The sequence below is a fragment of the Lolium perenne genome, chromosome 1 (genome assembly GCF_019359855.2).
Source record: "Lolium perenne isolate Kyuss_39 chromosome 1, Kyuss_2.0, whole genome shotgun sequence".
NCBI classification, from domain to species: Eukaryota; Viridiplantae; Streptophyta; class Magnoliopsida; order Poales; family Poaceae; genus Lolium; species Lolium perenne.
This window is the reverse complement of record NC_067244.2, coordinates 112,708,631-112,735,046: the sequence shown is the minus strand read 5'-3', so window position 1 is coordinate 112,735,046 and position 26,416 is coordinate 112,708,631. Positions and strand designations below refer to the sequence as shown.

Here is a 26,416-nt window from a genome sequence, read left to right as displayed (position 1 = left end):
GGTACTGCGCTACTCTGATCAACGAGTATAGATTCATCAATCTCATCGAGTTCTACTTTTCTTCCAGTCACTTCTTTAGTGAGAAATTCTTTCTCAAGAAAGGTTCCGTTCTTAGCAACAAAGATTTTGCCTTCGGATTTGTGATAGAAAGTGTACCCTATAGTTTCCTTAGGGTATCCTATGAAGACGCATTTCTCCGGTTTGGGTTCTAGCTTGTCCGGTTGTAACTTCTTTACATAGGCTTCGCAACCCCAAACTTTTAGGAACGAAAGCTTAGGTTTCTTATTAAACCATAATTCATACGGTGTCGTTTCTACGGATTTTGATGGTGCTCTATTTAAAGTGAATGCGGCTGTCTCTAATGCATAACTCCAAAATGATAACGGCAAATCAGTAAGAGACATCATAGAACGAACCATATCTAAGAGAGTTCGATTACGACGTTCGGACACACCGTTTCGTTGTGGTGTTCCTGGCGGTGTCAATTGTGAAAGTATTCCGCATTTCTTTAAATGTATGCCAAACTCATAACTCAGATATTCACCTCCACGATCAGATCGTAGAAATTTAATCTTCTTGTTACGTTGATTTTCTACTTCACTTTGAAATTACTTAAACTTCTCGAAAGTTTCGGATTTATGTTTCATGAAATAGATATACCCATATCTACTCAGATCATCTGTGAAGGTTAGAACATAACGATAACCACCGCGCGATGCTACACTCATTGGTCCGCACACATCGGTATGTATGATTTCCAATAAGTCAGTAGCTCGCTCCATCATACCAGAAAATGGAGTCTTAGTCATTTTTCCCATTAGACATGCTTCGCATCTATCAAGTGACTCAAAGTCAAGTGATTCAAGTAATCCATCAGTATGGAGTTTCTTCATGCGTTTCACTCCAATATGACCAAGGCAAGTGCCACATATAAGTAGAATTATCATTCAATTTAATTCGCTTAGCATCAATGTTATGTATATGCGTATCACTACTATCGAGATCTAACAGAAATAAGCCATTCTTTTCAGGTGCTCGACCATAAAAGATATTATTCATAAAAATAGAACAACCATTATTCTCAGACTTGAATGAATAACCGTCTTGCATTAAACAAGATCCAGATATAATGTTCATGCTCAACGCGGGTACAAAATAACAATTATTTAGGCTTAAAACTAATCCCGAAGGTAGATGTAGAGGAAGTGTGCCGACAGCGATCACATCGACTTTGGATCCGTTTCCAACGCATCGTCACTTCATCTTTCGGTAGTCTTCGTTTATTCTTTAGTTCCTGTTTCGAGTTACAAATATGAGCAACCGAACCAGTATCAAATACCAGTACTAGAACGAGAACCGATGAGATAAACATCTATAACATGTATATCAGATATACCTTCTTTCTTTTTCTTGACAAGGCCGCTCTTCAGATCAGCCAGATACTTGGAGAAATTACGCTTCCAGTGTCCCTTCTCCTTGCAGTAATAGCACTCAGCATCAGGCTTAGGGCCGTTCTTAGGTTTCACAGGAGGCGTGGCAGCTTTCTTGCCACCCTTCTTGAATTTTCCCTTAGACTAGCCCTGTTTCTTGAAACTGGTGGTCTTGTTGACCATCAACACTTGGTGCTCTTTCTTGATCTCAATCTCAGCAGCTTTTAGCATGCCAAAGAGTTCAGGTAACTCCTTGTTCATGTTCTGCATATTGTAGTTCATCACAAAGTTCTTGTAACTTGGTGGCAGTGATTGAAGGACACGATTAATCCCCAGTCTGTTAGGAATCACTATTCCCAAGTCACTGAGTTTCTTCGCATGCCCGGTCATGGCGAGCATGTGCTCACTAACGGAGCTGCCTTCTTCCATCATACAGCTGAAGAAATGTTTCGATGCTTCATAGCATTCCACGGCCGCATGAGTCTCAAAAATAGCTTTCAGCTCTTTCATTAACTCATGAGGATCGTGGTGCTCAAAACGTTTTTGAAGATCGGATTCCAGACTGCACAGGATGGCACAATGAACTTGAGAGTACTGAGTTTTCCGAGTCTCGTAAACAGCTTTTACTTCATCGGTTTCTGTTTCTGCAGGAGGGTCACCTAGCGGTGCATCAAGCACATATTGCAGATTTCCGCCAGAGAGGAAGATCCTCACATGACGGAACCAGTCGTTGAAGTTGCTACCGTTGCTCTTAAGTTTTTCTTTCTCTAGGAACTGGTTAAAATTGATTGGGAACACCATCTCTACAACATATATTTGCAAAAGTTTAGACTAAGTTTATGAAAAATTGAGTTCAAATTTTAATTCAACATAATTAAAAATCTAGGTGAACTTCCACTCAAAACAATATCCCTCGCATTGTCTTAGTGATCACACGAACCAAATCCACCGCACCTAAGTCCGATCATCACGAGACAAGGTGTGATTTCAATGGCGAACACTCAAAGTGTTCATCATATCAACCATATGATTCATGCTCTACCTTTCGGTATCACGTGTTCCGAGACCATGTCTGTACATGCTAGGCTCGTCAAGGCCACCTTAGTATCCGCATGTGCAAAACTGTCTTGCACCCGTTGTATGCACTTGTTGATTCTATCACACCCGATCATCACGAGATGCTTCGAAACGACAAGTCTTGGCAACGGTGCTACTAAGGATGAACACTTTATTATCTTGAGATTTTAGTAAGGGATCATCTTATAATGCTACCGTCGCGATCTAAGCAAAATAAGATGCATAAAAGGATTAACATCACATGCAGTTCATATGTGATATGATATGGCCCTTTTGTCTTTGCGCCTTTGATCTTCATCTCCAAAGCACGGACATGATCTCCATCATCTTCGGGCATGATCTCCATCATCGTCGGCGTAGCGTCAAGGTCAATGGCGCCGTCTTCATGATTGTCTTCCATGTAGCAACTATTACAACTACTTTGAAATACTACTCAACATGAAATTTAAAGACAACCATAAGGCTCCTGCCGGTTGCCACAATACAATAATGATCATCTCATACATATTCATCACCACATTATGGCCATATCACATCACCAAACCCTGCAAAAACAAGTTAGACGTCTCTAATTTGGTTTGCCTATTTTACGTGGTTTAGGGTTTTCGAGAGAGATCTAATCTACCTACGAACATGAACCACAACGTTGATACTAATGTTGTCAATAGAAGAGTAAATTGAATCTTCACTATAGTAGGAGAGACAGACACCCGCAAAGCCTCTTATGCAATACAGGTTGCATGTCGAACGAGGAACAAGTCTCATGAACGCGGTCATGTAAAGTTAGTCCGAGCCGCTTCATCCCACTATGCCACAAAGATTCAAAGTACTCAAACTAAAGATAACAAGAGCATCAACGCCCACAAAACCATTGTGTTCTACTCGTGCAACCATCTATGCATAGACACGGCTCTGATACCACTGTAGGATAACGTTGCATAGAAAACAAAAAATTTCCTACCGCGAACACGCAATCCAAGCCCTTGAAGAGATTCCAAAGCCTACAAGATGAGGCTCTTGTTGCTGCGGTAGACGTTCACTTGCCGCTTGCAAAAGCGCGTAGAAGATCTTGATCACGGCGCCACGAACGGGCAGCACCTCCGTACTCGGTCACACGTTCGGTTGTTGATGAAGAGGACGTCCACCTCCCCGTTCCAGCGGGCAGCGGAAGTAGTAGCTCCTCTTGAATCCGACAGCACGATGGCGTGGTGTCGGTAGCGGTGGAGAACTCCGGCGGAGCTTCGCTAAGCGTGCGGGAGCGTTGGAGGAGAAGGGGGCGGCTAGGGTTTGGGAGGGGGTGGCCGGCCACTAAGGGGGTGCGGCCAGGCTATGGTCTTGGGGTGTGTAACATCCCAAATTTCAATAAAAGAAAGTTAGAAGAATTCCAGAGAGCAAAATTTCAAACCAACAAAAACTTTTTAAATTGCATATAGTGCCATGCATAGGACTTGTGCATTTGATTGATATGCCATGATGATTGTTATTAGGTGTATATGATAAACCCTAAAACCCTAATGTGATCATGGGAAGATCACAAACCAAATAAATTAAAAAGAGGAAGAAAATCAAATAAAAGCAAAACCCTAAAAACCCTCACATATGCCCTATGGTATTTTTATAAATTTTGACCCTAGACCAATTTGGTCTTCATCATTAGTTGAATAATGTTACTAAACACTTATTACAACTTTTGGAATCAAAGAATCACAATTCAAATGAATTTCAAATGCTAAACTTGCTCACATATGATAATGGTCAAAACTGCCAATTCTAGTCTGATCACTACTTTGAGCCATTGCAATTCAATTTTCTCAAACCAAACCTTGCTAACTCTTTGCACCACATCCAAGTCAACATCAAGGTGAACACTTTTTGTAAAGATCACCATGCCAAATTCTTTCTTGATCATGAGCTATGCTCAACCAAAGTTGCAACTTTTTAACATATGCAACAATCTTACACTTAGCCAATTTTGCAAAAACTTGAATTCAACAATTCCACCACCACCTCTCATAATCTCTGGTCATTTAGAACTCAACCAAACACACATATTTCAAATTGGGCAACCATTTGAATTAAATCAAAATTTGGACAAAATTCACAATTTCCAAATATGGCACTATTTGACACTATTTGAAATAGTGATCTACCTAGCTCTAATCTACCCCAACCTTTTCTAAATGGTCCCCTGGTTCCCTCTCTCACTAACACCAGCATAGGAACCCTAGGAGGAGAGGCATAGCAAGCCATGGCATGGCCATGCCGGCCCCATGCCACATGTCGAGCCACCCCTCTCCTCTTCCTTCTCCAGCCACGGCCACCGTGTCCCAGAGCTCCACCTTGCTACCCTAGCACCGCCTAGCATCGCCACGGTCGAGGAGAAGCACTGCACTGGCCAGACCAGCTCGCGCCCATGGCGGCCAGTATGCCGCTCATGTCGCGCGTGGCGCGCCACAGACGCGCCCTGGACACGCGCCGTCCCACGCCCTCGCGCACACCCTGGACCACCTAGCGACAGGTTGAGCACCGCCGTGACACCTCAGCAGCGCCAGACACGCTCGGAATCCAGACCCGTGACCGCCGGCGCCGGAGACGACGACCTGCTTCCGTGAACGCCGCGGTAGTACTGGAAGCAATGCGACCAACCTAGCCACCGCCCGACCCCGCTGTCGCCGCCAAACGACTCGCCAGGAACCGCAGAACAGCGCCGCGCCCTCGCCTAGCTCGATAGCTCGCCGGAGACGCCGCGCGCTTGTCGACCACCTCACTGCCTCGCAGCACCCTTGCGCGCCTATAAAAGGAGACCTCCCCTCGTCGATCTGAGCACACCACCGCACTCGCCACACCTCACTGCTTCTCAACCACCACACCACTCGCTCGATTCTCGCCGGAGCAAGGCCAATCGGAAGCTCACCGCCGCGGAAGCTCTGCAGCAATCGCCGGCGATCCCGACCACCTCAGGCGACGCCACTGCTACCAGGAGACTCGCCGTCGTCCACAACTTCACCGAGCATACTGCCAACCCTCGCTGGAGCCGCCGTAAGCTCTCCGACCCCCTACCCTCGCCGCCAGGCCCTCGGCATCTCGCCGGAGAAGACGATGGCTCTGAGCCGTCGATCTGCCATATAATCCAACGCTCCCCTTTTAAACATACCGATTCGGGTTTAATAGCCGCTGACATGCGGGACCCCCCTGTCAGGCAGCCCAAGCGGGCACAGACGCGTGGTGGGCTGGCCTTGGGCCGTTTTAAACCCTTTCGGCCCACCTAGCTTTCCCGCCGGCCCTTTTAATTCAAATTCCAATTAATCAATTCCAAATGAATTTCAATACTGCCCAAACTTTGAAAATCCATAGATTCAAATTGTCTTAACCAAATTCAATGAATTTTATATTGTTGGAAAGCTAATGAAAATATCTACAAAATGCCACTTGTCCCATGACCAGATTAGTTGTAGAATTAATTTGATAAAAAGAAGAAGGCAGGGACTTTGCCCTATTCAAATAATTATTAAAAATCAACCAAAATAGATATTAAGTTAATTCCAACTCTAATAGCTCACATTTGACTTACACTAATTGATTATGCAATAAAATGGTGTGGTCACTTTGCATGATCATGCCCTAGTTTAATTAATGGACAATATGGCTAGTTTATGTAGTTGATATTGTCCAAAACTATTAAGTAATTCATATGAAGTCTTATACTTCATTTAAACTTTGTCTCAAATGAATTCATGTGATGTTTGGACCCCTGGCCAAACTCACTTATATGAATCACTTGGAGATTTAAATCATATGTAGCACTATTAAATAGTATGAGGTGGTCTACCTCATTTAAATCATTTTCTCAAATGATAATGATGAATGTTTGACTTAGGTCAATATAAGTTCATATATGATTGTTTGAGAAATTAAATCTTAAGAAGATATCAATGAGAGGAAATTATTTCTCAAGAACCTTATGGAAACTATCATTTACATATTAATTAAAAAGAAGTGAATTCTCCTCAAGCAACACAACCCATGCACCCTAATTAGATTATTTGTGTGCATAGAATAGTTTGTGTGTTTATATGTGATACATGGAATAGCCATTGAATTAGTGAGTAATTATACTCGTATTCAAATTTAGACGCTAGCACCGGAGAGTACACCGAAGAAGAAGGTTGCTACCAAGCGGAGGAGGAGGAGCATTTTGAGAACTACCAAGGCAAGCTAATATTCTTGCAAAGTGCAAAGCCCCTTGGGGCAAGGCACCATGAATCTTACCTTTTCTTACATAAGCCTATCCCAAGTTTATACATTACAAGTTTTTACTTGTTTTCCCAATAAGTTGCTTTTATAGTTAACTTTGGTCAAAGTAAAGAGGTTTACTAGAGTAGTAAAGTTAGCTTTCATCAAGCAAAGCAAGATAGCACCCCTCATGATTTAGAGCTAGTGCTAATGAATAAAATTTGACTACTCTAGATGGGAACAATGTGAATTGAAATGAATTTGAAACCTTGGAATGATGAAGCATTCCATTGAATGATTTTTGAAGGTGAATATGACCAAGAGAAGATAGTGATTTTTGATAAACATGATGTTGGTTTGAATGCGATACCTTTCCAATTATGAAGTACCCCCACAATACCTGATTATGGGTAGGGCTTAACTGGAAGTTTATGCATCTTAGTATGGGTTCCCTCTGAACACACGTCATAGGGGTTATGCTTGAGGCTGCCTCCGTTGTTGAGAAATGATGTGAAATTGAGGTGAATTGTACGGCCAAGCCCTGTGCAGTTCCCAGGTTGACAGTTGGTCTTCACTGGGAGGCATAGCTCATGGGGAGTGGTGCTCATTCTAGGTTTTGTTAGTTAAAGGTTATGGTTGATGATCCGCGTACTGTGTTACGATGATTCGGGGTAATCCCGACGGATGAAATCAAATGTTGTGGCACAAGTGTGCAACCTCTGCAGAGTGTCAATCTATTCGAATAGCCGCGTCCACGGTTACGGACGGTTGGAAAGGCCATACAGCTTCCGATGTCATATCTTTGAAAATGATGTTGAAAGAAGATGGTGAAATGACTTGTGGTGAATTGAATTGAAATCACCACTGGAATGGTGGGAATGACACTAATGTTCCCACTTAAGTTAGTTAGCATTTGAATGAGCTTTTCTCGAAAACTTGTGAACTAAAACTAGCTTTATGCAAATAAACTAGAGCTTAGCAAACCTTACTAGAGTGTCTAGCACTTACACTAGTATTAGTTTGCGAGTACTTAAAGTACTCACGGCTTTGTCCTTGGCTATTCAAATGGCCAGAGTATGAAGATGAACAAGGAGATGACCAGCAGGACGCCTACGACAACTAGGAGTCTTCCGACGTCAAGCGTTGGCCTGTGGACTAGAGAGTCCTTGTATCTTACGCTTCCGCTATGAACTTGTGTTTGTTCGTTGATCAATAGATCAACTATTCGTGTAATATGGATGATGTGATTCCACTTGTAAGACTTTATGGTTTGTAATGAATGATGACTGTGATACTTAGCTATTATGCCTCGCAACAACAATATTCCTGGGATTGCGATGTATGACATAATAGGCATTCGGACTTAAAAATCCGGGTGTTGACAAGTTGGTATCAGAGCCATTGTTTGACCTTAGAAGACCTTAGTTAGAATGGGCGTTCTGAAAAACTTAACTTTGAAAATCAAATGAAGAAATATTTGTGAAAATTTACTTACACTCTTGTCTTTGAGACTTTGCCAAAAATTTGATGAATCATGTTCTATCTTATTTGAATCTACTTAAAATTTTGCCACACTTTGCACTCTCTAACTTACTCATCCACTTCTCTTTCAGATGGAGCCGAATGAACCCATCAACACCAAGTTTTACCAGCTTGGGAACGGAGGGAGCTTGATCTTCGAGCACGACCTCAATGCCGTCTCTGACTTCCTTGGGCGCCCACACCCCGAGTTCCACGGGGTTCAGTTGGACGACACGCCCGGAGGAGAGTTGCAGCGGGTGATCACTGCCGACTTGAGGGGCAAGATGGAGCCTCCCACCTCGGAGAGGATCCTCTTCTCCTTCCGCGAGAGCAACTGGCTCGACAGACTCGCACGTGGCCTTCAGGAGGCACTTGCGCGCCTCTGTGGACAGAACGTGGTGCGCATCCTCGCTTCATGCTATGCACATCTCGTGAGGCGTGATGCCATGGGAGTGGCCATGGAGCTGCAGCCGCACCCGGAGTTGAGGCACCATGCTGAGCACCTGGACTTCATGCACTATCACACTCAGAAGGACCTCGACGCCACTCGCGCTTACGCGAACCAGACCCATGCTCACATCATCGAGCAGGGTGAGGCGATCAAGCTACTCAACAACGACCGCAAGAGCCTTCGCGAGCAGCGTGCCAAGAAGGATGCTACGATTGTGCGCCTTCGCACCAAGATCGTGTCACTCGAGGCCACTGTCAAGGCCCAGGAGGATCAGATTCGTGAGCTGGAGGATGACGACGGAGGCATCGACCTTCAGGGAGGAGGAGCCTTCCTGAGCGACGACGATGACTTTGAGGAGGATGAGTTCACCGAGGAGGAGGACTACGAGTTCCTGGAGGCAGGACCTGACGACTACGTCCCAATCGACGTCGAGGATGAGGAGTAGTTGCACTAGTTTCACTTATGTAGGTGTGAGTTGTATCCCGTCCCTTGTATCGTAGCATGAGAATGGTTCTTAAAACCATTGGAGTATGTGTGTGTTAGTTTGTACTATGTGTTGAATGAATGAATGAATGTTATGTTTGTCATGAAAAGATTACAAGTTTTCAAATGTTTTCAAACATAACCAAAATGAACCATAGAATGTTTCCCTCTTATCTCATGATCTTCTATATCTTCAGATGGCCCCTCCCAATCGCACCAACGACGCGATGATGCAACTGCTGCAAACCCTGCTTGCCGACAGGGAGACAGAAAGAGCCGAACGCCAAGCCAACCTCAACGCCTTGCAGAACATCGCCAACCAAGGCCATGGAAATCATGACCACCCTGGATCCAAGCTCAAGAACTTCCAGAACACCAATCCCCCAGTGTTTAGCAAGACCGAGGAACCCCTCGATGCCGACGACTGGCTCCAGACTATGGAGAACAACTTGGAAGTAGCCGGAGTGGAAGCCAACGAGAAGGTCTTGTTTGCAACCCACTATCTCGCTGGACCAGCCCGCGCTTGGTGGACAAGCACCCGTGCCATGAACGGAGGTCAGTTCATGACTTGGGAGGATTTCAAACTCAAGTTCAGCAAGTACCATGTACCCCCGGGTCTTATCAAAAAGATGAGGGATGAGTTCCGTGAACTTAAACAAGGTCGCATGACGGTGGTAGAATACCGCGACAAGTTTCTCACACTGTCGAGGTATGCTCCTGATGAGACCGACACCGTTGACAAGAGGAAGGAGAGATTCCTGAACGGACTGCATGATGAGATGCAGACTGTCCTCGTCAACATCCCCTTCGCCGACCTCGAAGCCCTTGTTGACTCCGCCATCCAGATGGAGGGCAAGTTGAACCAAGCCAATGAGAACCGCAAGCGCCGCATGGAGAATCAAAGTGGGTCTAGCCATACCTAGAAGTTTCGCCCCAGCTCAAGTGGAGGTTTCACTCCGAGGAACAACAAGCCACCGATGCAGAACTCGCGCCCCGGTTATCAGAACCGGAGTGGAGGAAACTCCAAGCCAGGAGGCTACAACAACAACAACTACAACAACAACAACAACTACAACCGCGCTCCGCCCAGAGCCCCCAACAACAACAACAACAACAACAACAACAACACCAACACCAACACCGCTCCCAGAACCGGAAGCAACGCCGTCCCCGTTGCGAACAAGCAGGACAAGACCACCATCACTTGCTATGAGTGTGGTGTAGTGGGGCACTACTCCAACGAGTGTCCCAAGCGTCTCGCCAAGCTCGCCGGCAACACCGCTGCACCTGCTCAGCAGCAATGCCGTGTCTCCACCGGCAAGAAGTTCGCCCCCAACAACCCCAATAACCGCAACGGCCGCCTCTACCACATGAGCGCCGAAGAAGCCCAGGAAGCACCAGATGTTGTACTGGGTATGTTTTCTGTCAACCACATCCCTGCCAGAGTGTTGTTTGATTCCGGAGCATCTCATTCTTTTGTCACCGAAGACTTTGCATCAACAAGTAAAATTCAACCCCTCAGTTTGAAGCATGTTATGATAGTTCAAATCCCCGGATCAACCACCAAAGCCAGAAAATTTTGCAAAAATGTACCAATCAAAATCCATGATGTAGATTTCTATGCCAATCTAATCATTCTGGGAACCAAAGGTTTGGAAGTCGTACTAGGAATGGACTGGATGTCCAAGCACAATGGATTGATAGACTGTGCCAAGAAAGCCATAACCATGACTAGCAGCACCGGTATCGTAGTAGAGCACGTCTCTGAGAAACTACCCAGAAAATTCACCTGCAACCAAAGTGTATCCAAGCCAACTCTGGATCAAATCAGGGTCGTTTGTCGCTACCATGATGTGTTTCCGGATGATCTACCCGGTATGCCCCCGGATCGGGATATCGAGTTCATCATCGAGTTAATCCCCGGAACTGGACCCATAGCCCAGAGAGCCTACAACATGAACGCAACAGAGCTTGTGGAGCTGAAGAAACAAATAGATGATATGTTGGCCAAGGGTCTGATTAGACCAAGTGCATCCCCCTGGAGATCACCAGTTTTGTTTGTGGACAAAAAGGATGGTGCAAATCGTTTATGTACGGATTATCGTAAGCTTAACGATGTCACCATCAAAAACAAATACCCTTTACCCAAGATAGAAGACTTGTTTGATCAACTCACCGGAGCCAGAGTTTTCTCCAAGATAGATCTTAGAACTGGATATCATCAGCTGAAAATCCGAGCCACCGACATCCGAAAAACTGCCTTCACCACTAGATATGGGTTGTATGAGTACAACGTCATGTCATTTGGACTGACCAACGCCCCTGCTTATTTCATGAATCTCATGAATAAGATCTTCATGAACTTTTTGGACAAGTTTGTCGTTGTCTTCATCGATGACATCCTTGTGTACTCCAAGTCCAAAGAGGAACATGAACAGCATTTGGAGACTGTCGTAGAAACCCTTAGGCATCACAAGTTGTATGCCAAGTTCAGCAAGTGTGAGTTTTGGCTGGAAGAAGTTGGATTCCTGGGACACATCTTGTCTGTAGGAGGAATTGCCGTAGATCCCGCCAAAATCAAAACTGTTATGGAATGGCAAGCCCCAACCACCCAAACCGAGGTCCGCGCTTTTCTTGGATTAGCCGGATATTACCGCAGATTTGTAGAAGGCTTTTCGAGCATCGCTCGACCAATGACCCAACTGTTGAAGAAGGACAGAAAGTTCGAGTGGACCGACAAATGTGAAGAGAGCTTTCAACAGCTCAAGAGCAGACCGACAATAGCCCCAATCCTGATCATGCCAGATATCGCAAAGCCCTTTGACGTATATTGCGACGCCTCCAAGACTGGTCTTGGATGTGTGCTTATGCAAGAAGGCAGGTTGTATCCTACCTTTCAAGACAGCTAAAGCAGCATGAACAGAACTACCCAACCCATGACCTCGAGCTTGCAGCCGTGGTCTTAGCCTTGAAAGTTTGGCGTCATTACCTCATGGGTAATCGATGCGAGATCTACTCCGACCACAAGAGCCTGAAATATATCTTCACCCAGAAGGAGTTAAACATGAGACAACGCCGATGGATCGAATTGATCAAGGATTACGACATGGAGATTCACTACCACCCCGGCAAGGCCAATGTGGTAGCGGTTGCTTTGAGTCGACTGCCGTGCTAGTTGAACTCCATGCTCGCAACTGAACAGCCCAGCTTGCATCAAGAGTTTGAACAGTTCAGACTTGAACTTGTTAGTGAAGGATTCCTAGCCAGCATCGAACTGCAACCCACCTTGGTTAGCCAAATCAAGGAAGCCCAGAAGGACAACGCTAGCATCGACGGAATCAAGAAACAGATAGCCGCAGGAAAAGCCCCTGGATTCACCGTAGACGAAGCTGGAGTTCTTTGGTACAAAGAACGTCTCTGCGTACCATCGGACTCAGACTTGAAACAAGTCATCCTGCAAGAAGCCCATGACACCCTTTATTCAATCCACCCCGGAGGTACCAAGATGTACCAAGACCTGAAGGAACAATTCTGGTGGCACGGAATGAAGAGAGAAATCGGCAGCTACATCGCCAAGTGTGACATCTGTCAAAGAGTCAAGGCAGAACATCAACGACCCGCCGGACTATTACAACCCCTCCAGATTCCAGAATGGAAATGAGACTCCGTAGGAATGGACTTTATCACCGGACTGCCCAAATCCAGCAAAGGCAATGATTCAATATGGGTAGTTGTCGATAGATTGACCAAAGTCGCCCATTTCATCGCCGTCAAGACCACTTACCAAGGCCCAAAGTTAGCTCAACTGTACATCTCCAGAATAGTCGCCCTGCACGGAACCCCGAAATCGATAGTGTCAGATAGAGGATCACAGTTCACCTCAAGATTCTGGCAGAAAGTGCATGAAGGACTAGGCACCCGTCTGAATTTCAGCACCGCCTATCACCCTCAGACCGACGGACAGACTGAGAGAGTCAACCAGATACTGGAGGACATGCTGAGAGCATGCGTACTGGAATATGGATCCAAGTGGGAAGACTGCCTACCGTACGCAGAATTCTCTTACAACAACAGCTACCAAGCTAGTCTACAGATGGCCCCCTTTGAAGCCTTGTACGGAAGGAAGTGCCGTACCCCCCTGAACTGGTCGGAAGTCGGAGAAAGCCAAGTTTTTGGCCCAGATGTTCTTCGTGAAGCCGAAGAGAAAGTCCACAAGATTCGCGAGTACCTCAAGACTGCGCAATCAAGACAGAAGAGCTACGCCGACAAGAGACGTCGGGAGATGACCTTCGAGATCGGAGACTTCGTCTATCTCAAGGTATCCCCCTTGAAAGGAATGCAAAGGTTTCAACTGAAAGGAAAGCTCGCACCCCGATATGTCGGACCCTTCAAAGTCCTCAGCCGCTGAGGTGAAGTATCTTATCAACTGGAGCTACCTGAAGAAATGTCGGCTGTGCACGACGTGTTTCATATCTCACTCCTCCGGAAGTGCCTTGAAGTCCCCGAGAAGACCGAAGTGTTCAAGAACATCGATCACCGATCGGTGGATATCAACTAGGACTTGACATACCGCGAAGTGCCGATTCGCATCCTGGAAGAAGCTTACCGAACCACCCGCACCCGAAGCATCAAGTTTCTGAAGATACAATGGAGCAATCACACCGAGGATGAAGCCACATGGGAACGCGAAGACTTCATGAAGAAGGAGTACCCAGATCTCTTTAGTACCTAACTTTCTTTTCGATCTCGGGACGAGATCTTTTGTAAGGGGGAAGGGTTTGTAACATCCCAAATTTCAATAAAAGAAAGTTAGAAGAATTCCAGAGAGCAAAATTTCAAACCAACAAAAACTTTTTAAATTGCATATAGTGCCATGCATAGGACTTGTGCATTTGATTGATATGCCATGATGATTGTTATTAGGTGTATATGATAAACCCTAAAACCCTAATGTGATCATGGGAAGATCACAAACCAAATAAATTAAAAAGAGGAAGAAAATCAAATAAAAGCAAAACCCTAAAAACCCTCACATATGCCCTATGGCATTTTTATAAATTTTGACCCTAGACCAATTTGGTCTTCATCATTAGTTGAATAATGTTACTAAACACTTATTACAACTTTTGGAATCAAAGAATCACAATTCAAATGAATTTCAAATGCAAAACTTGCTCACATATGATAATGGTCAAAACTGCCAATTCTAGTCTGATCACTACTTTGAGCCATTGCAATTCAATTTTCTCAAACCAAACCTTGCTAACTCTTTGCACCACATCCAAGTCAACATCAAGGTGAACACTTTTTGTAAAGATCACCATGCCAAATTCTTTCTTGATCATGAGCTATGCTCAACCAAAGTTGCAACTTTTTAACATATGCAACAATCTTACACTTAGCCAATTTTGCAAAAACTTGAATTCAACAATTCCACCACCACCTCTCATCATCTCTGGTCATTTAGAACTCAACCAAACACACATATTTCAAATTGGGCAACCATTTGAATTAAATCAAAATTTGGACAAAATTCACAATTTCCAAATATGGCACTATTTGACACTATTTGAAATAGTGATCTACCTAGCTCTAATCTACCCCAACCTATTCTAAATGGTCCCCTGGTTCCCTCTATCACTAACACCAGCATAGGAACCCTAGGAGGAGAGGCATAGCAAGCCATGGCATGGCCATGCCGGCCCCATGCCACATGTCGAGCCACCCCTCTCCTCTTCCTTCTCCAGCCACGGCCACCATGTCCCAGAGCTCCACCTTGCTACCCTAGCACCGCCTAGCATCGCCACGGTCGAGGAGAAGCACTGCACTGGCCAGACCAGCTCGCGCCCATGGCGGCCAGTATGCCGCTCATGTCGCGCGTGGCGCGCCACGGACGCGCCCTGGACACGCGCCGTCCCACGCCCTCGCGCACACCCTGGACCACCTAGCGACAGGTTGAGCACCGCCGTGACACCTCAGCCGCGCCAGACATGCTCGGAACCCAGACCCGTGACCGCCGGCGCCGGAGACGATGACATGCTTCCGTGAACGCCGCGGCAGTACTGGAAGCAATGCGACCAACCTAGCCACCGCCCGACCCCGCTGTCGCCGCCAAACGACTCGCCAGGAACGGCAGAACAGCGCCGCACCCTCGCCTAGCTCGATAGCTCGCCGGAGACGCCGCGCGCTTGTCGACCACCTCACTGCCTCGCAGCACCCTTGCGCGCCTATAAAAGGAGACCTCCCCTCGTCGATCTGAGCACACCACCGCACTCGCCACACCTCACTGCTTCTCAACCACCACACCACTCGCTCGATTCTCGCCGGAGCAAGGCCAATCGGAAGCTCACCGCCGCGGAAGCTCTGCAGCAATCGCCGGCGATCCCGACCACCTCAGGCGACGCCACTGCTACCAGGAGACTCGCCGTCGTCCACAACTTCACCGAGCATACTGCCAACCCTCGCTGGAGCCGCCGTAAGCTCTCTGACCCCCTACCCTCGCCGCCAGGCCCTCGGCATCTCGCCGGAGAAGACGATGGCTCTGAGCCGTCGATCTGCCATCTAATCCAACGCTCCCCTTTTAAACATACCGATTCGGGTTTAATAGCCGCTGACATGCGGGACCCCCCTGTCAGGCAGCCCACACGGGCACAGACGCGTGGTGGGCTGGCCTTGGGCCGTTTTAAACCCTTTCGGCCCACCTAGCTTTCCCGCCGGCCCTTTTAATTCAAATTCCAATTAATCAATTCCAAATGAATTTCAATACTGCCCAAACTTTGAAAATCCATAGATTCAAATTGGCTTAACCAAATTCAATTAATTTTATATTGTTGGAAAGCTAATGAAAATATCTACAAAATGCCACTGGTCCCATGACCAGATTAGTTGTAGAATTAATTTGATAAAAAGAAGAAGGCAGGGACTTTGCCCTATTCAAATAATTATTAAAAATCAACCAAAATCGATATTAAGTTAATTCCAACTCTAATAGCTCACATTTGACTTACACTAATTGATTATGCAATAAAATGGTGTGGTCACTTTGCATGATCATGCCCTAGTTTAATTAATGGACAATATGGCTAGTTTATGTAGTTGATATTGTCCAAAACTATTAAGTAATTCATATGAAGTCTTATACTTCATTTAAACTTTGTCTCAAATGAATTCATGTGATGTTTGGACCCCTGGCCAAACTCACTTATATGAATCACTTGGAGATTTAAATCATATGTAGCACTATTAAATAGTATGAGGTGGTCTACCTCATTTAAATCATGTTCTCAAATGATAATGATGAATGTTTGGCTTAGGTCAATATAAGTTCATATATGATTGTTTGAGAAATTAAATCTTAAGAAGATATCAATGAGAGGAAATTATTTCTCAAGAACCTTATGGAAACTATCATTTACATATTAATTAAAAAGAAGTGAATTCTCCTCAAGCAACACAACCCATGCACCCTAATTAGATTATTTGTGTGCATAGAATAGTTTGTGTGTTTATATGTGATACATGGAATAGCCATTGAATTAGTGAGTAATTATACTCGTATTCAAATTTAGACGCTAGCACCGGAGAGTACACCGAAGAAGAAGGTTGCTACCAAGCGGAGGAGGAGGAGCATTTTGAGAACTACCAAGGAAAGCTAATATTCTTGCAAAGTGCAAAGCCCCTTGGGGCAAGGCACCATGAATCTTACCTTTTCTTACATAAGCCTATTGACAAGGGATTAACTTGTCAATGCCTATGGATTGTAGGCTAGGGTTTAGTTAGAAGTAGAGGGTAAGTAGATCTCGAAGGTTTCAGCCGAAAAGTACTCGACGACTATGAAAACTAGGGTTTGCAGACAATGATTCGATTGATTCTTCGTCCCTCGACCCCCCCTTTATATAGGAGGTGGAGTCGAAGGATTCGTGTTGTACAAGTTTACAGAATTCGGGACGGTTTCTAACTCATCCCGCCAGATTACAAGTAACACTTCCTATTACAACTCTATTTCTTCCTTAAACGCATCTTGGGCTCCCGAATCTTCTTATTCTTCGGGTAGTGGGCCTTCAATAAACCCCGGGTACTATATTCGGCAGGCCCATTTGGGATGCCTATGTCAGTAGCCCCCGAGATTTTGCTTGAATTGTAAAGTCAAGGAAAATCTCCACTGTTTATTTTTACCCGAAAGCCTTAACTTTCTATATTTCTTCTCATAAAATTCTATATTGTACAGGGATATTGGTAATTGGGGCTAGTTCATCTGACGGATCAGGTACTAGTTAACTGCTCTAGTGGCAATCCGCAAAAACCTACTTCAAAATCACGTCCCTGGACATGATCTCGGGATACTGGTGTAAACTTCGACAGGTGCCGCTTAAGGTCTTACCATTCTGTCGAGTCCCAGTCAAATTTATCGGGTACCTAACGCGTCCGTTAGGATTTTTCTTCGTATCTGTTGATACGGATAAAAGTAATGTGAGCGCAGTCTTTGGCGATGCCACGCCCGAGAATGGATTACGGGGTCTTACCTTCGCAAATTTGCGGCATTCAGAAATTGATCGCAACTTTGGCGTCCTGAGAATATATTGTCGAGTGCTTTTCGGCTGTTGGAATGGCACATTTTATTGAGTCAAATATGACTTATATTGTTCTCCCGATGGGAGTATATGTAGAGTTAATTATAACTCGAAATATACTCTCTTGCTCTTCTATTTTTCCTTTGTTAATTTCATCGGGCACGCGAACAGCGTTCCCGATGGGAGTAGCTTGAGGCTACAGCCAAGAACTTGTGCTTGGTTGTAGGCTCAACATTTTATTCCACCTTGTCGCTATTTTGTCATTATTTCGCAATATGAACTCTTTCCTCTTCTTCTTCTTCTCTCTCTTTATTTTTATATTTCTCGGGTGCGCGAACAGCGCTCCCGATGGGAGTAGCCCCCGAGGCTACAGCCAAGAACTTGTGCTTGGTTGTAGGCTCAACATTTTCTATATTGTCATACTCGAAATTTTACTTTTTGTCGGAGTAGCCCCCGAGCATTTGGGCAAAAACTTGTATTTGATCAAAGGCTCCCGAAGTATTGAATATTTCATCCTGTCGCCAATCTCTGAATACTTCCTTGTCGACATTCTTCACTTAATCAAATTTACTTCATCCTTGACAAGTAGTCGTGAATTTTCTGTCCTGTGGGTCCATTGCTTTCACCACGTTGACACGTCGTGCAAGTGGGGGACACACGTCCTCCGCTTTTTCTGGCGCACGTACGGTAACGCCTATCTCAGTAAAAATACTTTTTTTGCCCTTGTATCTAGAAGATCTATTCTCACCCCACGATTTTTTCATCCAACGGTGCACTGCTTCACCCGATTCTTATATAAACCCTTCTTCAACCTCCGTTCATCCCCTTGCTTGCGCCGCTCGTTTGTTCCTCTTCGCAAAACTTCTCCTGCGCCCAAATCTCTCCGAGCTTCCGCATTCACGAACATTGCTTTGCCCATTGCCGTTGATGCCACCGCGCACGCGACTCACTCGCCACAGCACTCCCGAATCCAAGATGGCCACCGAAGATCTTGAGTGGGAAAGATCCAAAATCTCCAACCAGGACATCAACACGCTGAAAAGGCTTGGCCTCATGAAGAAGGAGGACGCCATCCGCTTCCCCAGCGAAGAAAGCTACCCCAACCCTCCAATGGAGTATCGGGTTAGTTTTGTTGATCATCTCATCCGTGGCCTCTCTACCCCAATTCATGATTTTCTCCGCGGTCTTCTCTTTGTTTATGGGATTCAGCTGCACCAACTGACTCCCAATTCCATCCTCCACATTTCTATTTTTATCACCCTTTGCGAATGCTTCCTCGGAGTCCCTCCTAATTGGGCTCTGTGGAAGCGTATTTTCTGCCTCCGCCGCAATGGCTCTCACAACGTCACCTATAACATAGGTGGCGTTGTTATCTGTGTCCGCACTGATGTCGATTACTTCGACGTCAAGTTTCCTGACTCTGTCCAAGGATGGCGCAAGAGATGGCTCTACATTCACGAAGAAAGCGCCAGTGCAGCGGAGCACAACATAGTTCCTTTTGACGGAAGTGCCAGGATTCAGCGTCGCCGTTCCTGGGATGCCGAAGCTTCTGAAGAAGAGAAAAAGGCGACAGAGGCGCTCATGGCTCGTATCCATCATCTTCAAAACACTCGAGGCAAAGAGCTATCTGGTGTTCAAATTACTGCCTACTTCCTTAGGATTAGAGTGCAGCCTCTTCAGGCTCGCAAAAATCCCCTTTGGACGTATTCTGGTGAAAATGACGCCAACAGAGTTTCCAGTGATCTTTACGTAAAGGACACGGAAAAATTGGTTCGAAGAATTTCTCGATTAGGCAAGAAGGATCCTATTCCCTCCTCCTGTCGAGTGGAACCATACAGTGCTTCCAATCCTCTTCCCGAGGTATTTTGTCTTCTCGAATTTCTATCTTGTTCTGAACTGTTCCTTGTATCTTATTGCAGTGGTATCTCACTTATTCTCTTTTGTCACTATTTCCTTGTAGAATCATCCTACTATGGCTTCCCTTCCTCCTCTTCCTGAGGATGGAGAGGTCGAAGAAAGAGCCGTTGTCGATGATGACAACCAGGAGACCCCCTCTTTTGTTAATGAACCCGCAGATTCTCGAAAATCTGCGGGATCTACTGAGAAGGATGCTGCCTCTGAAGGTACAACATCAGCACAATCTCCTCCTCCTGCTGTTTCTCCGAAGAGCAAAAGGAAAAGGAGCAATGCCGAAGATTCCGGGACCTCGAAACCCGAAGAAACTGCTCCTTTACCTCGAAAAGCAGCTTATGATCCATACATCGAGAGTATCATCAGCTCGTAGGTTCCTTGCTCTTTTCCTTTTCTATTTGAAGAATTTTATTTTGCCTTGCTTTTTATGCTGCCACTATTTTGTCACAGTGATGATGAAGAAACACCAACTTTAGATGTGGCTGCTCGAACGAGCACGTCACATACTTTAGTTATTTCAGAAAAACCAGTTGAAGGGGAGGAATCGTCGCCTCCTCAACAAAATGTTGATACATCTACTCCTCCTTCGAGCCCCCGTGCCCCTTCACCAAAAAGGGCACGGGTTGAAAAGATTGTTGATCCTGCCCCTCAGTTGGGCAGTTCGTCGACTCTGCTCTTAGATGATGTAAGTTTGTCGGCATCTATATTTTCCTTATTTTGTTTTTTCACACCTTTTCTCTTTTTCATGCCGACGTTTCTTTTGATGTACTTACCTTTGAACAGCCAATGATCAAAGAGCTTCTTCGGATCGGGTCCCAATTTGTTGGGTACCGTGAATATGCCGCCAGAGCCGAAGGTAACGACTTTTATACTTGCTATTTTTCTTTGACTTTCTATTCCTGTTGCTTGTCGCTATTTTTTGATCTTTCTTTTCTTTCTTTTTCATATCTCGACAGAAAAACTTTCAGAGGCCAACGAACGTGTCGACGCACTTGCTCAAAAACTCGAGCAAAGTGAGGCGGCTCGCAAGAAAGCTGAACTTGGTGCTAGCAAAGGCAAGGCCGAGGTTGATGAAGCCAAGGTGAAAGCTGCTAGTGTCGAGGAGCTGCGAGAGAAGGCTCAAAGATGCCGAATCTGCCTTAGATGAGCAGAAAACTGCACAAGCTGTGCGTGAACAAGAGATCATCAAGCGTACGAAGTCGCAAAGTCGACGTACGCTGAGTAATATCATCAACCCCTTCTATTGTACTTCCTGTTTCTTGGTTTTTGACTAATGGTTTGTCTCGTGTGGCAGCCCAAACAAACCAAGATTTTGATCTGGAGAATCCCGTCAATGACCCTCTCCTTGATGCACTTTCTCTTCTGGAGTTCCATGGGCGCGAAATTCGTGAAGGCGTGGCCAATGCCAGTGCAAGTTTGTCGGCGTTGTTCCCCTACTTCTTCCCGAAGAAAGAGGAACCTTCGACTTTCCTTGCCCTTGCCAAGCTTTTCAATTCGTCGGAAGACCTGGGATTGAAGATGCGTCGGGAGAATATGAAGGTTCTTTGTCGAAATCTTTGTTGCCCTGGTTGCGACAGCCAACGGACGCTTGATTGGATGAAGGTTGGCGACACCAGCCAGATAGAGCATTCGAGATGGAGGTCGCTAATCAAGGCAGCCAAGCCCAACACTAAGAAGATCTTGGCGTATCTGGGGATCAAGCCAGCTTCGACTCCTAGCTCCTCGAGGCCGGAGGTCTAGTTGCATGCCTCCTTGTTTCTTTTTCTGTTTCTTTTGCTTTTGTTGCCAAAGTAGTTGTTTTGGCGACACTCATTTCTTTAGCTCTCTTTGTAGTGCCCTTGTAATGATTCCAAGAAATTAATGAAAAACTCTATCTGTCATTTGATGTTGTCTTGTCTAAATTTCAGTTGATATTTGATAACTATACTCCAACTTCCGCTCCTTCCAATGTATCGCCTTCTTCTCGTGCGAGGAGAGCTTTTGCTGATCGCACTGTCGACGATACCTTGTCGCAAGAACTGGATGAACTTCGGCAGCAACTTCGGTATGCGAAGAAGCAAACACTTGTGATGATGGAGCAATCTCGTAAGTCATCTGAAGCCGAAAAATTGCTCTTCAACAAGCTCACGACGCCGTGGCTGCTACCGAAAGTGCTGCTTCCGAGGCTGAAAAGGCAACTACTCGAGAAAATTTCATGCTCGAATTAATGAATGAAGCCGGTCTGAGATATGTCGGGTATGCCTGTTTCGTCCGTGATATTCTTTATCTTCATGCTATTGTTTCTTAGAGGTTTCCACTTCTTTGTTTTGATAGGTGCCTTTGTTGATGCTGCTGCCGAGGAAGAGAGGGTAAATGCTAGGACAACCCTCCTTGTTAATCTTTCCCTGGACCATGGTTCGTTGTTTTGGGCTACCCCAGAGAGGACCCGCCAAATTGTCAGATTTCAAGATCGCGCCTCTCAAACTCGCGATTTCCTTGACTTCTGTACCAAGACCTTGTCCATGGTTTACAACTCCATGTTTCCTCGGAACGTCCAACCAAAAACTCTTCCTGAATTGATGGAAAGGTTCAAGGATGCTCGCAGTATCCATGATTTTGTCAAAGCTCAACTAGTAGCTGGCGCCAGATTTGCTCTTATCATGCTCCAAATCTGCCACTCGAAGCTTGACCTTACCCAGGTTGTCGAGAAAGTTCACCAAAAAGTAAAACGTCGGAGAGTTGGTGTTGACAGGATTAACACGAAGGTTACGCCTATAGCCGAAGAAATGATTGAAGACCTACTTCGGATGGATGCCGACTTTTTTGCCGATGGCCATTATGCCGATTTTCTTGGTGCTGCTCCTGAGGAAAACAGGGTTACTCTTGATGGCATATTGAATCAAGACTAGTTAGTTTCTTCTTGTAGATATTTTTTCTTTGTAATCCATGACTATATTGTAAAGCAATCATTATATTTCTCTGTTTGTTTAGCCCCCGAGTGTTTCGGTGACTCTTTACTATATTTGTATACTTGCGAGGTTTTGAACCAAGGCATTTATATATTTAAGGCGAATATGAGCCCCCAAGCTTTTTATTGAGTACTATTTTGTATTTTTGTTGACTCACGAGGTATTTGAATACCACGGCAAGTTTTTTCTTTTTGTCGATGAACTATATTGAAATTCGTCGGAGCGAAGACTTTGGTCATGTCGATAAAGAAGAAAAGTTATATTGTCACTATCTTTATTATATTGCAGCACCGCGAGCCCGCCTCATTAAAAACCTTCTCCGGCCCCACTCGGTGCCCCGAAAAAGGAAAAGAGTGCGTCTGAAAACTCGCGGGCGTTTCAGTACATTGAAGCTTTACAAAGACTATATTTTGACTCTAGGCGTAAAAACGCCTAAGTTGCGCCACGTTCCAGGGGTTTGGCTCCTCCACCCCTGTCTTCTTGTCCTTTATTCTGTATGCTCCTCCTCCAATTACTTCCGTGACAATGTAAGGGCCAAGCCATGGTGACTCGAGTTTTTCATGACTTTTTTGCGTGAGCCGAAGAACTAGGTCTCCCACCTGAAAAGATCTTGGCCGCAAACGTCGACTGTGGTAATTCTTCAAGTCCTGTTGATATTTGGTTACCCGAGATAATACTTCATCTCGAGCTTCATCAAGTGCGTCGACGTCGTCTTCTAGCACTCTTCTCGACGTTTCTTCATCATATTCAGCGACACGTGGAGAGTTGTGCTCTATCTCGATTGGTAGTACTGCCTCTGCTCCATGAACCAGGAAAAACGGAGTTTCCTGCGTTGCTGTGTTTGGTGTTGTTCGGATGCTCCACAACACGCTTGGTAGTTCTTCTGGCCAGGTATGTCGAGCTTTTTCCAGTGGTCCTAACAAGCGTTTCTTGATACCATTGCAGATGATGCCATTGGCTTTCTCGACTTGCCCATTGGTTTGAGGATGTGCAACTGACGCAAAGTTCAGCTTAATACCCACCTCTTCGCAATAATCTTTGAATTCATGGGATGTGAAGTTGCTGCCGTTGTCTGTGACGATGCTGTGGGGCACTCCAAATCTGAAGACGAGGCCTTTTACGAATTTTACTGCGGATGCTCCATCTGGTGAATTTATCGGCTTCGCTTCTATCCACTTTGTAAACTTATCGACAGCTACTAGCATGTACTCCTTTCCTCCTGGCCAGGATTTGTGTAACTTACCCACCATATCAAGTCCCCATTGAGCAAAGGGCCAAGACAATGGTATTGGTGCTAGCTCTGCTGCTGGAGAGTGAGGTTTTGCGGCGAACCTTTGACATGCGTCGCAAGTTCTTACTATGTCCTTGGCGTCCTCGATTGCTGTCAACCAGTAGAATCCTGCCCGAAAAACCTTGGCTGCGATAGCTCGACTACTTGCGTGGTGGCCACATATTCCTTCGTGTACATCCTTCAGGATTATTCTTCCTTCTTCGGGTGTAACGCACCTCTGCAAAACGCCTGAAATACTTCGCTTATACAATTCTCCCTTGACCACCGTAAAAGCTTTGGAGCGTCGAATTACTCGCCTTGCTTCAACTGGATCATCGGGTATTTCTTTCCTCATGATGTATGATATGTACGGCTGCATCCACGGTATCTGTATCACCATGACCAAGTCCTGATCCTCTTCTTCGTCCTCTTGCTTTTCCTTGGCAGCCCCCGAGGGTTTCTTCTCCTTCTTTTTTGACTTTGTTGGCTTAGTGGATCTCTCTGTTATCTCTTCCCAGAATACACCTGGCGGGACTGGAAGGCACTGTGACCCGATGTTTGCAAGAACGTCGGCTTCGTCGTTGCTCAACCTGCTAATATGATTTACTTCGCATCCATCGAATAACTTCTCAAGCTCGTTGTACACCTCCTTGTATGCCATCATGCTATCATTGATTGCATCACATTGGTTCATAACTTGCTGAGCCACCAACTGTGAGTCGCCAAAGATTTTTAATCGAGTTGCTCCACAGGCTTTTGCCATCTTCATCCCGTGTATGAGGGCCTCATATTCTGCTTCATTGTTAGATGCGTTAAGGAACGTCATCCGGAGGATGTACTTCAATTTGTCGCCTTCAGGTGATATGAGTACTACTCCTGCGCCAGCTCCTTCTAGTCTCTTGGACCCATCAAAGTTCATGGTCCAAGTTCTCGATAAATCTGGAGGTCCTGTATTTTGCAACTCCATCCATTCTGCGATGAAGTCCGGCGGTATTTGCGACTTTATTGCTTTTCTTTTTCATACGTGATGTCCCGAGGGGAAAGTTCTATTCCCCAAAGGGAGACACGACCCGTAACTTCCGGGTTATTCAAGTATATTTGACAAGGGAGCTTCATTGACCACTATGATCGGGTGTGCCGAAAAATAGTGGCGCAATTTTCGTGCTGTCGTGAACACTCCATATGCTAGCTTTTGGTACTGAGGGTACCTTTGTTTTGAAGGTGACAAGACTTCGCTCACGAAGTATACTGGCCGCTGCACTCCATGGATTTTCCCTTCTTCCTCTCTTTCGACAACTAATACTGTGCTAACCACTTGGGGCGTGGCTGCAATATACAGTAGGAGAGGTTCCTTTTCCTTTGGAGCCACCAGGATTGGTGGTGTCGAGATTTTTCGCTTCAGATCCTCGAAAGCTCTGTCGGCCTCTTCGTTCCACTGGAATTTATCTCCTTGTTTTATCAGCGCATAAAATGGTAACGCTTTTTCTCCTAACCTGGCGACGAACCTGCTCAAAGCTGCGACTCGCCCAGTTAGCTGCTGTATTTCTTTCAACTTTTTTGGCTTTCTCATTGTTACTATGGCTTGTATTTTATCGGGATTTGCTTCAATCCCTCTTGCCGAAACTAGAAACCCCAGAAGTTCTCCTATTTGGAACGCCAAAAGAACACTTCGTCGGGTTCAGTTTGAGGCAGAATTTGTCGAGGTTGTCAAAAGTTTCTTTGAGATCCTCGATCAATGTTGTCCCCTTTTTTGATGTTATGACGACATCATCGATGTATACTTGCACGTTTTTCCCGATCTGTGTTGCTAAACACTTCTGCATCATCCTCTGATATGTTGCTCCCGCATTTTTTAGACCAAAGGGCATTGTTTTGTAGCAAAACACGCCGTAAGGTGTAATAAACGCTGTCTTGGCTTCATCATCTTCTTTTAATCTGATCTGGTTATAACCAGAGTATGCATCCAAGAAGGAAAGACGTTCGCAACCTGCCGTGGAGTCGATAATTTGATCGATCCTTGGGAGGGGAAAGTGATCCTTAGGACAATGTTTATTGAGACACGTAAAGTCGACGCACATGCGAAGGACTGTCGTGTTTTTCTTCGGCACCATCACTGGGTTAGCTACCCATGTGGCTTCTGTAGATATTTCTCTGATAAAACCAGCTTCTTCGAGTCGATTTATTTCTGAAAGCATGGCTTTGCGGTTTGGTTCCGAAAAACGCCGCAAAGGTTGTCTGATTGGTTTATTTGTTGGATCCAAATTTAGGTGGTGCTCGGCAAGTTCCACAGGTACTCCTGGCATGTCAGCTGGACACCATGCAAAGATTTTCCAGTTCTCACGGAGGAACTTGACGAGCGCGCTTTCCTATGCGATATCCATATCGTTTGCGATAGATGTCGTCTTTTTGGATCTGTCGGGTGAATCTGCACCTCCTTAGAATTTTTCTCTGTGTTGAAAGTTGATTCTTTATTTGGCCTTCAGCGTACGCGGCAAGACGTCGTAATCAGTCATGCTTTTTGA

General features: G+C 45.5%; 1 protein-coding gene across 1 annotated transcript; it reads left to right on the top strand.

Moving 5' to 3' along the window:
* Window positions 1-19,252: 19,252 nt before the first annotated feature.
* On the top strand, window positions 19,253-20,771 carry LOC127348179 (uncharacterized). Its single transcript, XM_071822866.1, has 6 exons — window positions 19,253-19,625; window positions 19,726-20,045; window positions 20,127-20,361; window positions 20,460-20,532; window positions 20,633-20,719; window positions 20,758-20,771. The coding sequence occupies exons 1-6, from the start codon at window positions 19,347-19,349 to the stop codon at window positions 20,769-20,771; spliced, it is 1,008 nt and encodes a 335-aa protein (XP_071678967.1). The 5' UTR covers window positions 19,253-19,346.
* The last annotated feature ends 5,645 nt before the right edge of the window (window positions 20,772-26,416 follow it).